At 40.1% G+C, this 13340-nt stretch overlaps 2 protein-coding genes across 4 annotated transcripts in view; one reads left to right on the plus strand and one right to left on the minus strand.

The window, feature by feature from the left end:
- Window positions 1-13340, plus strand: part of PPA2 (inorganic pyrophosphatase 2) — a 456033-nt gene that overhangs the window by 246518 nt on the left and 196175 nt on the right. The window lies entirely within an intron of this gene.
- TET2 (tet methylcytosine dioxygenase 2) overlaps window positions 1-13340 on the minus strand; it is a 101263-nt gene that overhangs the window by 7227 nt on the left and 80696 nt on the right. The window contains exons 4-9 of the mRNA XM_050944491.1: window positions 11030-11123; window positions 9305-9513; window positions 7571-7721; window positions 4938-5027; window positions 3429-3566; window positions 1247-1607 (exon numbers count right to left, since the gene is read on the minus strand). Of these exons, the coding sequence (XP_050800448.1) occupies window positions 1247-1607; window positions 3429-3566; window positions 4938-5027; window positions 7571-7721; window positions 9305-9513; window positions 11030-11123 (1043 nt within the window). The remainder of the gene's footprint in view (window positions 1-1246; window positions 1608-3428; window positions 3567-4937; window positions 5028-7570; window positions 7722-9304; window positions 9514-11029; window positions 11124-13340) is intronic.

Below are 13340 nucleotides of genomic sequence, written 5' to 3' on the forward strand. Positions count from 1 at the left end.
ATCTCTCCTTTGCATCAGAATAGTTTGCTGTTGCACTTCTAATATTGTCTCTCAGAGAAATTGCCAAGTTCTCCTGAACTACTTTTTCGTTTAGATTTTCTTTCTATAGGCTCTTCTTTTCCAGTTCTCTGAGTTTGTTAAATTCAGCTTTTTTGATGTCCATTGTCCTTTTGCTGCTCTTAGTTTCCTTGGAATCATAATGATAAGAGCTATCACTTCATTTTCACCCAAATTGCCTTCAACCTTCAGATTCACAACCAAATTCCTCACTGTTAGTCAAAACCAAGTCTAAAATGGCTGTGTTCTTGGTTAATTCCTCCAACTTCTGAAACCAAAAGTTATCCCAATACATTTCATTTTCTGTTTTGCTGTGTTACTTTAACTACTCAGACTTCTGTTGTTAAAGTCCCCCATTACTACCAGGCCTTGTGTTTTGGAGAGTTCCTTTATTTGTTCTAGGAATGCCTCCTCCTCCTCTTGACTTGGTGGCCCATAGTTAGGCTTGGCAGGATTTAATATAAATCAATATATGATGGTAAACATTGATTTCATTTGACACATTGAAATGGATGGAAAAAAATATTGATCCGCATTGGTGGGAATGCAGTCTCCCCTGCTTGTGCCTGCAGGGATTGGGCGTCACCAGTCCTGTATCAGTGCAGTGAGCCATTTGCAGCTCCGCTGTCATGGACTCGCTCATTCACTCACCCACCATCCAGGAGTGTTCGAGCCATCCTCGGGCAGGAAATTTTCATCAGTACGCCGTGCCTGTGGGCTTGTCCACCTCATTGCAATCCTGGCTGTGGGTCTCTGCTGTGCCAGGCCAGGACTGCAGCCTCCACCATGTCTTGCTCCCCAGTGTATTGAGCCCCTTGGTCATGTAAAGAACCCCCTGCAGCCCCGCTGTCAGTTCTGCCCAAACCCCAGGCCCAAATCTATGCCCCCCTTAATTTCCAACAACAGTAAAAACTGTTAAAACAAAAAAACTTAAACAAAAATTAATAGTCAAAATTTGAAAAAAATAAAAATCAAATTCTGCCAAGCCTATCTATAATAGACTCCTACAATGATATCACTCCTGTTTCCCCTTCCCCCCTTTATCTTTACCAGAGACTTTCAGTTGGTCTGCCTCTCACCCCTCTTTCAGGATCTCATGGTTTTCTCAAGGTTCTTTATAAATTGCCTTCATATGATTAATTACTGTTATTAACAAGTGTACTGACTAATAGAAGATTCTTGCATTTACCTGCTAACTGTTTTGCATGACCTGCAGCCTCCGAGCTGGCTTGTTTGTGGCGTGCTGCTGCAGACTTATCTTTTTCAGTTTTGCTAGAGCTATTCTCCAAGGAGGAAAGCTTTTCTGCTGCCGCTTTCTTGGCTTCTAACTTCTTTTGCCTGCATGTCTTAACAGGCTCTGCCAGCATCCTTACTTTGCGCCTAAAGGAGCTAAGGACTTGGATGCTGCCATTCTTCTTTTTGTGTTCTTGGCCCTCAGTACTTCCAAATTCATCAACATCAGAGACTTTGTATAATGGGAGTACATGCAGCTGCTCATCTTCTGGCATTTGGCCAATTTCACGATTGTCTTCTCTGGTTAGTGTGCACACCTGTCCACAAAAGGTATGGTAGAAAAATTATCAGAAATCAGCATGAGAAGAACAGAAAACTCTGTGGAGTTTTGGCCTATTTTGCATTACATTGTCAGCTCAGATAACTCTCTAATGGCAGGTAGTTGACCACTAACATCAGATTGCAAGGCTCATGACATAACCAACATTATGCCAAATAGAGCATCCAATGTAGTTATCAACTGAATGCTAACTCCTGCCCTTTTTCTTTCGGGGGGTGGGGGGGAAGGAATTGTTTAGACTTTAACTTCTTTTTTGCTTCTAGATTCAGCATCCAAGCGTGCAACTTTCCTCCTCCGCACTCCCCCCGCCACCTTTCCCATGTTTGGCAATATTAAGGGACACTTTATACAAAATGTGTATTTTCCTCATTCTCCATATTCCACCTGGAAGTAGGCAGGATAGCTATGTGTTCCCAAAAGTTAAGTGAATTCTTGGGCCCATGGTCAGGGAACTGAAATGCTAGGCTCCCTGGAACTCTACAGCCAGCAAGATTTTTTTTTTAGGTTGTGGCCCGATAGCTAGCTACATATTAGCAATGTTGTTTACTATAAAAAAAAAATCCCATGACATTACATATACTTTCAAAGACCACCCTAAAATTCCAAGGGCAGCATAATGGTACGGCAGACTCTAGGGCCTTGTACTGGAATGCAGGCTCCTTCATTGAGTCAACCTCACATTAGATGTTTGAATGCCAGATACAGTTTCAAGGAACTGCTGCAGAGACACAGCAGTAGGCACATCTTGTGAACTCTATCCAGGATATAAGAGGTGATGGAGGATCTCTCAAAGGGAATGAGAAGCTGCAAGACAGAAAGATCTGCAGGAAAACCAGCCAGTCTTGGGGAGAAAACTCAGACGGAAGTGTATATTTTGTTAATATGGTTTTGAAGAAAGTCAAGCCCCAGGAAGGGAGTAAGTTTAGACTCTGTAAAATATTTGGATGTTCTGCTCAGACAGTGGTGAGAATAGCACCTGCTTATGGGCACTGATGCAGTTACTTCAAATTACAGCAAGCTAGTCACATTTTTTTGTTGTTGCATATTTTCAATGACAGCGAGCAATAGATAGACGTAAGCCATAAACTCTCCTATTCAATGAAGCCAGCAAGTCTTGTTCAGCTATATTTTTCAGTGTTGAGTTCTGGAGAGTAGCAGAGTTTTGTGGGACAAGAGCAAGGGTTTTATTTAGTACTGGCCAAAGAACAGAAATGATGTTTGAGAGGATTTTGACATTTGTTTTTATTCTGATTTGAAATTAAAGCTGAAAATTTTGAATTTTCTGCAAAATAAATTTGAAGGAATTAAGTCTTTCAATCTCAAAATCTTTTGGTTATAATACAATATGAAATAAAGTTGAAATTTATAATGTAATACAAAATGTTAAAAATTCAAAGTGAAAAGTCATTTTGAGAGGAAATATCACAATATTTCACTCCCAAAATGTCAAAATATGAAGTTTTAGCATCATTGTAAATACCACGCCCCCTTTTTTCTTCCGAAATGGAATTTTGGCAAAATCAAACTGATTTCACTAACTGTTTCAATTTCAAACTACATTTTCCAGTGGAAAACTGTGCCACTGATGTTTTTCAGCCAAATCTACTTTAGATCTTTCTCTAAAGTCTCATTTAAATGAAAAAGCCTGTAGGGATTGCACATTTTAGCTCCAGCTACTGATGAATGTTTCTTCTTTTAGCAGTTAGCTTTATGTGCAAGATTAATAGAAATGTAGATAATGAATTAAATATAAGAAATCAGTGCTGAAACAAGGCAGCTTTATGCAGCACTGACTTACCAATGTACTCCCATTCTGCATATTGTGCAAGTCTCTGTGAGCATGAGCACAAAAATCCAGGCAGGCAGTGACCCCTGAGAATGGACGACCTTCTTTTAAACCAAGACGGCACTCTGGTGCTCTGTGTTCATACTCAATCTGGAAACAGAAGTCAAGTAATCACTGAAACTTATCTGGACAGCCCATTACACAGAATTACTACTGAATACCTTAGCCTCCTAATATCTTGGCAATGGCAGAGTATAGTTCTTAGAGGTGAACAATTCCAAGAAATTACTTTCCAGTACTAAAAATGAGAATACAAGCTCCTCTTTCTTTTCTTGCTACTCATTTCCATGTTGCCTTGTTCAAAATCCATGCTTCTGCCATTATTATATTTGTGTATTTAGCTGACAATACTTCTCTTTCAAGATCACTTTTCATTTTCCTGGCATTGGCTAGTTTCTCCAGATGATAAAGTACAGTATACAGTTTGAATGTCTGGCATGTTGTTAAGTTATAAACACAGGCCCAGAAATGTTGAACTACTTAGGAAAAGTGCATTTCCTTGGAAAACTGACTTCCAATGGGCTGTATGGAGAAGTCAGTGCAGAATATGACCATTAGATTGTAATTTTTTGGCACATTGACAGTCTTCCACTATATTTGATATAACAGCAAGCAAGATGGTGCTCAAAAATAGATAACTGATAATCAGCACAATATTTTCTACTGTGTTTTCATGACTAATTTTCAGTGTGAAATGTTCACACTGAAACCACAAGTCACACACAATTCTTGGTTTCACATTTTATTAGAGAGTTAGAAGTTGTCAAAAACTTCACAAAGATTCATGAACCTTTCAGGTGAACATAGGCCCTATTTTGAGTAAATTTATGGGTTGGCATTAAAATGTGAAATTTGAGGTTTGGCTTCCACACCAGGAAGAACCTGGCTAGTTTGGTGATTATTTTTATTTTTAATTTGAGATATTTACTTTATTCAAATCTGAAAACCAAAGCAAAGTTTGAGAGATGTGAGCCTGTGCAATCTGAAACAAGAGGCAGAGATTTGGATTCAAATCTGATTAGAGTGAGATTAGGGTTCTGGTTCAAGGCCATTACAAAGACAGGGATCATGTTCAGATTCCATCGGGCTGAAGGTGCATGAGATGTTCTTGCAGAATTTCTGCGGGATCTAAATTGGAAAATCCAATTATGGATTTGCCCTGGAACAAAACATGCAGAGACAGGTTTGGATTGAAGTAAATCAGGAAAATGGAACATCTGTCAACTTAGCCAGTGAATAATGCTGAATCTGGAAACCTTAAGGACCTTATCAATCACAGTAGCAAAGCGTTTGCTAGTGTGTTAAATGTTATATAATGTATTGAGTGAGCAAGATTTAGTCTAACATAAGAGCAATATTGGCACAAACTGTAAACAATAACTTACAGCAAAGAACATGCATTGGCAAAGTAAAGCAAAGATCAGATTATTTTAGTGACTTTGCCAACTCTTTTTGACCTACCTGGTTGTTATATGCATCTGGTGCAAGTTTCTTGTAGGTAGGTGCCATTAGAGTTGATAGGTTTTGCAAATTGGACTCTAGCTTTTCTTCCTGTTATCAAATGAAATAATTTTAAACCTATTATCACCTAACCACCCATATTACTATAAATGCAATCTACCATCTTTAGAAGCTACTGGACACTATGATACCACAGAGGACTGGTATAAATGCCAAATATGCATTGTAAATGCCTTGTAATTCTTGCTGAGATAACTGCACCTATAAATCTCAGTTATAGTGATCCCTTTTATTGTTTTTAAAAGCACAACGTATGTCCAGAAATGAGCTTCTATGATCCTTATGAGGAGGCATCATATAACGCTCACCTGATTTATAAGAAAAGATGTACCCTACTATGTAAAGGTTAAACACAAGCACGATATGACTAGTTATTACAGGTTTTTGAAAAATAAAAAAAATCTCCTCTTTAAAAACCTTGAGAGAAAAAAAAAGAAAAGAAAAAATAACAGAATGTCCAATCAGCATCAATTTAATCCATCTAATTTGAGAGTTTTACATACTGAAATCATAACACTTCAACACAATGAAATTATCTCTCTATGTAGCAATTTAAAATTATTGGAATACTTCAGACTTTGAAAAAATGACAGTTTTTGAGCAATCAAGGGTTGTGCGTGTGGCTAGTGTAGAACAATTTGGGATACAAATGAACACTTACTTTTTGTTTTTAAGAGAGATACAATCTTTCAAAATGAAAGGCTCTTAAAAACATGAAGTACTCTAATAAATTGAAGTTGCTCCACTATTTTCTCATGCTCAGAATTCTAATTTCAGATCTGTTTCTTAAATTGAAAATACAGGCCTCATTCCAAATTTTTAAAAAGAGCAGCAGATTTACACAGAGAAATGTAATCATTTGGGGAATTTGTATGTTCATGAAAGCATGTGAAAAGCTGTGAAAAAATCTATCAGTTTTGGTATGCACTAACTTGGTTAAAAAAGTTTGACCTGCTAGTTTCAATCTTGAGTTCTGGGTTCACAGGAACCCAAAATCACAGTATGACATTATCAAAAACTTTTCACTGTGTCCCTTTTTTTGGTTGCTATCAAAGCCTGGAACCATTATGTTGCTTTCCTTTCCAGCCTACAAGTTACAACTCATGAAATGTCACTTTTTCTTTGAGTCTTTGTGTAGATCCCACGTGTGATACATATCACACTTTCTTTGTTGCGGTCTCATCGAGCATAGGTATTTTCATAGATTCATAGATTCTAGGGTCAGAAGGGACCAATGTGATCATCTAGTCCGACCCCCTGCACAAAGCAGGCGACAGAACCCTACCCATCCACTTCTATAACAAACCCCTAACCTATGCCTGAGCTATTGAAGTCTTCAAATTGTGGTTTGAAGACCTCAAGCTGCAGAGAATCCACCAGCAAGTGACCCATGCCCCACGCTGCAGGGGAAGGCGAAAAAACCTCTAGGGTTTAATTTTATAATAGAGGGTTTAATTTTATAATAGAGGGAAAAAGAGTGTCAAAAGTTACAACTGTCTCAGTGATGCTAACATTTTTAATAGAATATCAAGTGTGCTAATATAACCCACAGGCCATATGATGCCTGCTAGATATAGTACAAAGGCATAAAAATGTCACATGAACAGATAATTTAAAAAAAAGTAAAAAAATTCCATGATAAATGTTATCAAAATTCTTGCCTTTTTCATAAAAATTTTGAGAATCCAAAAAATGTGACCAGCTCTCTAATTACATGATAAGTCATGGACTATATGTCTGAAATGCTAAATATTATGGGTTTTGCATAAAATGCCCCCAGCTTTTAGTATGTTATGTGGCCCATCCATCAGCAGACAAGCCCCACCGTAGGGGACACATTTGCACTTGTATGTGCCAAAAAAGTAAGCCAGGCAATCAGAGAGTAGAACCCTCCAGAGAAAGGCAGCCCATTAACAATTAGCAGGCCTGTTAGCTGAGGGTATCTAGAACCCACTGGAGTCAGAACTTCAAAGTCAACTTGTTCCCCAGCTACAGGCATGGCTGCAGAGCTCCATGACATGCTTTGATATGATCAGCATGCAGTTCTGGGTCCAGTACTTACAGCATCTTAGAGGCCACTCTGGAAACCTTTCCTACACTGTCGGCGAGGCAGCAGCATCCACTGAATGAGTCCTCCCAGTCCTTTCATTCTTTCACTCCCACTGTATCTCACAGCTCCCTCATACTGTCTCCATGCAATTTAGTCCAGCTCGGAGCTGCAAAAAGTCATATGCCTCAACCTAGTACATCCTGTATTCTGCCATTGTGGAAACTGTATGCGCAAAGCTTGTCTGTGGGCCTGATATAGCCACAACTCTTCTAGGTGTGCCCTTTCACAAAACCTACATATTTCGTTTCATGTCTCATAGTTTTGACCTGCTGTCAACATTTTGGCAGTCAATTAAACTGGCTCAGTGGGAGGGATAAATCCATTTTGACTGACAACTACTTAATTTCCCTGTGTGGGTGGATTTCAAATTAGATTCTATCCCTGTGTCTATTGTACCTCAACTCCACAAGAACAGAAACATTTTATACAATGAGGCAAACTTAACTTTAAAATTAACACCAACCTCTTTTGGATCATCCCCCAGCAGCTTAAACTTCCTTGGGACCTTGCTTCTGGCAAACTTGCACCCATTGTAGTACATGCTCCAGGAGCAACCAAAGGAAAAAGAAGCACCACAAGTCTCAGGGTCCAGCCCTTGACATGCACAAGTCCGTCTAAGGAATAAGAGAAACATTTATGTGGCTATCAACAGCATGTAGAGCCATACATGGGTAAAAGTCTGCATGCTTGAAAGTTCATGCAATTCATGTCAACTGTGTACATGTTCATGTATATGGGGGTAGAGTTCTTTCGTATGGCATTTCTCCTTATTTGCCCACCATTAGTGCAGGATTTTTGCTTCTTTTTGGCTTTCTGTGCTTGAATAGCCTGGCCCAGGTTTTGGCCCCATAAGGTAAAGCTTTGTCAAATAAATGGCCTCTTGACTTTCTAGGAAAAACTAGTTAACTCACTGCTGTTTGCCAACTGGGATAGGACTAAGTTCCTGAAACAAAGCCTTGCCTATGCTACCAAAAAGAGAGAACAGAATATTTGTAATAAAGTAAGCCTTGTTCTGAATGGTGTTTCTTTCTGTGTATAGCCATCAAAGGGAGAACGAGGCAAAGGAGAACAAGCTGTATAATTTCTTAGCTGTAAAATAGTTGACTCAAACAAAGATGTTACAAATCATTAAATATTTTGACAGACTATCAAGGTTTTGTTAGCCACTAAGCTTTTTAAAGTGCTTCTCTGTTTAGATGAAGCCTTGAGAGAATTTGTGCTCACTTATCTAATTTTTTTGTGGGTGAGGGGAGATTTAAAATGAACTGTCATTAAAAACTGTAGCCACACAACTTAATCTTATATATAAATCACACAGCTCAATCTCCTTATGCACTCCTGTGAGCCTATATGGGAAAGCACATATATTGAATGTCTGTTTTATATTGAGATATTTTAATTGTGAGTGCAGAAAGAGGTCTTCATTGATGGTAATGATGCTTAATTTGTCTCCCACACAAGGACAGTAGGGTTTCCAAATCTCAAAAGTAGCTTGCTCTCAAGAGAAGTTTCTTCAAGCCAGGAGCGGCTCCAGGCCCCAGCATGCCAAGCGCGTGCTTGGGGTGGCATGCCGCGGGGGGCGCTCTGCTGGTCACCGGGAGGGTGGCAGGCAGGCTGCCTTTGGCAGCATGCCTGCAGAGGGTTTGCTGGTTCCGCGGCTCCGGTGGACCTCCTGCAGGCACGCCTGTGGGAGGTCCACCGGAGCCGCGGGACCAGCGACTGGCAGAGCACCCCCCGTGCTTGGGGCCGTGAAATGTCTAGAGCCGCCCCTGCTTCAAGCCCTGAATATGTAACTTGAATTGGCTAATTTTAAAAGTGGTGTATGTACACATCTTGCAGCTTCTGAACTAAAATCCTCCCCCCTGCCATGATTTTACCAGTGTTACATGGGGTGAAATCCAACACAGAATTTGCCCTACTGGATCTAGATAAACTTTTGTGAGTCAAATTCTGCTCTCTATCAGACAAGGACAAGTACAATTACCACTGAAGTAATGAGCCCTCTTGTGTTCTCATTTACGCCAGCCTATATCAAGCGTCACTCCAGTGAGGTTAATAGTGACACCACTAGAAAACCAGTGAGGGGAAAATCAGATCCAAGACTTAAGTGGAATTTGTGTTTGTTTGAGAACAGCCCTTTTGGCTGTAGTTTGATTGCATACTCAAGGGGAAGGAGAATATGATTTGTTTCACTTACTCTTCATTCAGGGCACACCGTCGGTTTGTGAGTGTGCCATACTTCCTTAGAGTGTCGGTGAGTTCAGAATACAGTTTGTCTGCCAGACTCAGGGAAATCCCCTCCCATACCAGGATAAGGATCACTATCACTGCGGTTTCACAGGTATGGCCAGCTCGTTCCCGTACCAAGCAAAGCAGCTTTTCTTCGTCACTACTTCTACGAACTACCTGCAACACCATCCCCCCCCAAAAAAAGGCATTTCTTAATGAGAAGCAAGAGAACATGAAACCTTAACAGTAATGGTAAAAAGTTACATTTGCCAATAAACATTTTCCCCCTTGATGCTTCTGAGGGCTGGTCTACACTAGGGGGGGAAATCGATCTAAGATACGCAGCTTCAGCTACGTGACTAGCGTAGCTGAAGTCGAAGTATCTTATATCGAGTTACCTATCATCCTCATGGCGCAGGATCGATGTCCGCGGCTCCCCCTGTCGACTCCGCTACCGCTGTTCGCGTTGGTGGAGTTCCAGAGTCGACAGGAGCTCGTTCGGGGATCGATATATCGCGTCTAGATGAGACGCGATATATCGACCCCCGAGAAATCGATTGCTACCCGCCAATACGGCTGGTAGTGAAGACGTACCCTGACACACAGATTCTTGCCTCCATTGAGTAGTATATTGATAAGGGCCAGGATCGTTCCCTTCTGTTTCCTGAAACAGAGGGAGTCTAGATGAGATAGATCCTGTCCGAAGAGCACAGAAGAGCTGGGGTAGGTGCAATGCCACCTTTGCAGAATATCTCCTTTATTCTCTGAGCCAGGAGGGTATTATGGCAGAACAGAGCACTGCTGTAGTAGAGGGGGCAGGAAAAGCTAGATACTCTCCATGGTATTTCCCTCTGCAGAGATGGCAGTAGATATCTGTACCCAAATAAATCCTCCCTAAAGCAACAGTGAATAATTTAGGCCTCTCTTCTGCAAGGGCCACACAGATTGGGGGAAGAGATTAGAAAAGCTTCACAGACGAGCCTGCCCTCATTTCTCTCCCCTGATTCCTGCTGTGCCCAGATGACAAATTGCAAACTTGAGGTCAGCCTCTGTGTGTTGTGACCTCATGTGCCCTTATTATTATCATGTGTAAACATTATGGCAGCATGCACACGTGATTGGTAGGTGAAGTTCAAACAAAGTAGAAAGACAATTCCTGCTTCTCAGTGCCCATATTACTGTGGGTATTTCTACCAGAGGGTACAGTCTGGCATACAAAAAGACTATCATTAAAAAGACATCAATTTGTCCTCATCTTTTTTCCTATTAACCGGCCCGAAGTACTCAGTAATGATCATGCCAGAGCAGACAATGTTTACTAAAACAGCGTGCTGCCTCTGTTGATCAGAGAGTGTATTTTCAAAACATTGTAGTAGTGCTGTTGCATCTCTTAATTATTTCTACGCTAAATGTAACAGTAAGAAGTGTGTCTAATATTCTGGCTCTTAAGAGAATAACTTAAGATAACTCTTAAGATAACTCTAGGCCAAATTTTGCTTTCACTCACACGCATGCAAGTCAGCTGAAGGAACTGCAAAGGTGTGAGGGCAGAAAATGGCTCAGAGTGGACAAGTGGGCAGACTGAGATATTGTTGGTACTTAGCTCTTTTAATTCTACTTCAACTAAAATAAATACATGAATGAATGATTAAACTGAACTAGATTATTAAGGACATGTAGATATCACTCTTACCCATTTAGCAATAGGACATCCCTGAGAACTCTTGCCTTCTTTTCCAGTATAGATGACCCTCTCAATCCTTATAGCTTTACCCTTCTGTCCAAATCTTAAACAAACAAGCAAATAAAAAAAATACAATAAGCAGTTGAATTTGAATGTGGTCTGCACAAATACTTAAAATTTGAGCACAGTTCTTCATCTTATCTTAAGAAATAAACCTCTTAGCTCTAAGCAAGAAGGGGTGAATCATAATGTTTCAGTCTTATTCATATCAGTACAATAATATGTTGCTACGGTGAAAGAGGCCATTTTGTAAAATGTATTTAGTTGGTCATAAAGGACTAAAATTGTCCATCTGTGCTAAATTTTTCAAAGCAGATAGCTCCTTACTATAGTGAATTTGCTGTATTTGATCATTTGGAAACACACATTTGACAGGTATTTTAGCCCCCTGCCTTTTTTTTTTAACTGTAGGTAGTCATTTTTTCAGTTTATCATCATGGAATAGTTGGGATGCAATAGTTACATTCACTCAGGAGCAGCGCTAGGGTTTTTGGCATCCTAGGCGGAGGTCCTTCCACACTCCTGGTCGTTGGTGGCAATTCTGCGGTGGGGGAATCCTTCCGCGCTCCCAGTCTTCGGGGCACTTCAGCGGCGGGTCTCGGAGCGAGTGAAGGACCCGCCGCAGAATTGCCGCCAATGACCCAGAGTGCGGAAGGACCCCCTGCTGCCGAATTGCCGCCATCCCAAATCCTGGCACCCTAGACAACTGCCTAAATGGAAGCACTGACCCTGCATTCACTCACTTTCTATACTGATTTCTGCTTTAGACACAGCATAAGTCAGCAAAAAGTCACAAATCAATTATTTTAAGACATAATCATAGATTATCATCCATTCCTAGTCACTTGTTGCATTTAGTATTAAGTATGGATAAGGATTATGCCTGCCTTCTATACCTAAGCAGGGCTAAAGGATACACTAAAATAATGTCTTTGACAATGTGTCTGTAAACCTTTGCAGATTTGGAGATCTGGTTTGATTCTCACTTATCTTGATGTAAATCAGGAGTAATTACACTTTTGGAGTGGAACCTGGTCCAAAGTTGTGAGTGTGTAAGAACCACAGGCAGTAGCATAGCCCAAAGGGGACGTAGTCAGCTGTCCACGCGCTCCCCCCTGCAATGAACCAGCTGGCAGTTTGAAGCCTGCTCTGTGCAGAACAATCACTGCATCTATAAAAACTGTGAGATCTGTTGCCATTTCTAAACACACTCCTCCTTCCGTGTCCCCCAGAAGCATTTGCCTAAAGCCACTGCTGATGTTGTGGTGCCCTTCTGCACAACACAATAATGTACTAATATTGAAATAGCCCACTTAGTTGCAAATTTGAACTGCTCTCAGTAAATGCAACATTAATTTAGCCACATTTCATAACTGGGCCAAATCCTGTTTTTGAGTGGACTACTTGTGTAACTCTGTTAACATCAGTCGTGTTGTATGGACATAAATGAGGGTAGCATTTGGCCCAGATCACATTCTACTATATATGTAATATTCTAACTAGTAATAGAAAGCATTACAAATGTGTCGTGTGGCCAAGGTAACTCCGCTATTGGAATGTTCAGTTTTGCTTTTCTTATTTGTGTTCAAATTAAATACAAATGTTTGTATTAAATTTTCTTCATCAGTAAAAGAAGGGGAAAAAGGAATAATTCCTAGATGTGGTGCTATGGAGTTGCAATTCCATACTACCCCGGGTAATTATATAGGTAAAATCCCAATCATGTTGGACTACACATGTGGTAAAGGCAATTAGTATGTCGCCTTTTTCCTAGTTAAAGGCTAAGATGTTAATGTACAGCTGTTTTTTAAAAAAATTAAACACGTGCAAAACAGTTTTAATTCTTTATAAAACCATTTTTCCTATCAATTAGCTAATCAGGTTGCACTGCAATATGTTTCTATAATATTATTCTCACAACAGTAAGTTATACAGTGAAGATAAGATATACTTTTTATCTCTTCTGACCTCTTTCCTTAAGTTGCAAAATAGGAGCTGATAGTTTTGAGTTATGTGAGCAGTGTAGAGGATGGATGAGGGAAAAGATAAACACATGTTTCCATGGATTCACGCAAGACATTTGTTCTCACATAACTAGAAATTCCAGAAATAGCTTGTTTTGTAGATCTAAAGGCTTAAAAATAAAGCCAAGTGTGTTGAAAGCCAGTTCAGTAATGTCAATGTTATAGTATGTTTAAACTCAGCAGTTGGATATATGTGTTTTAGAACATTTGTATAGGTATTTCAGTGTGTGTTTAAA

This window comes from Gopherus flavomarginatus, chromosome 3, assembly GCF_025201925.1.
Source record: "Gopherus flavomarginatus isolate rGopFla2 chromosome 3, rGopFla2.mat.asm, whole genome shotgun sequence".
NCBI lineage: Eukaryota > Metazoa > Chordata > Testudines > Testudinidae > Gopherus > Gopherus flavomarginatus.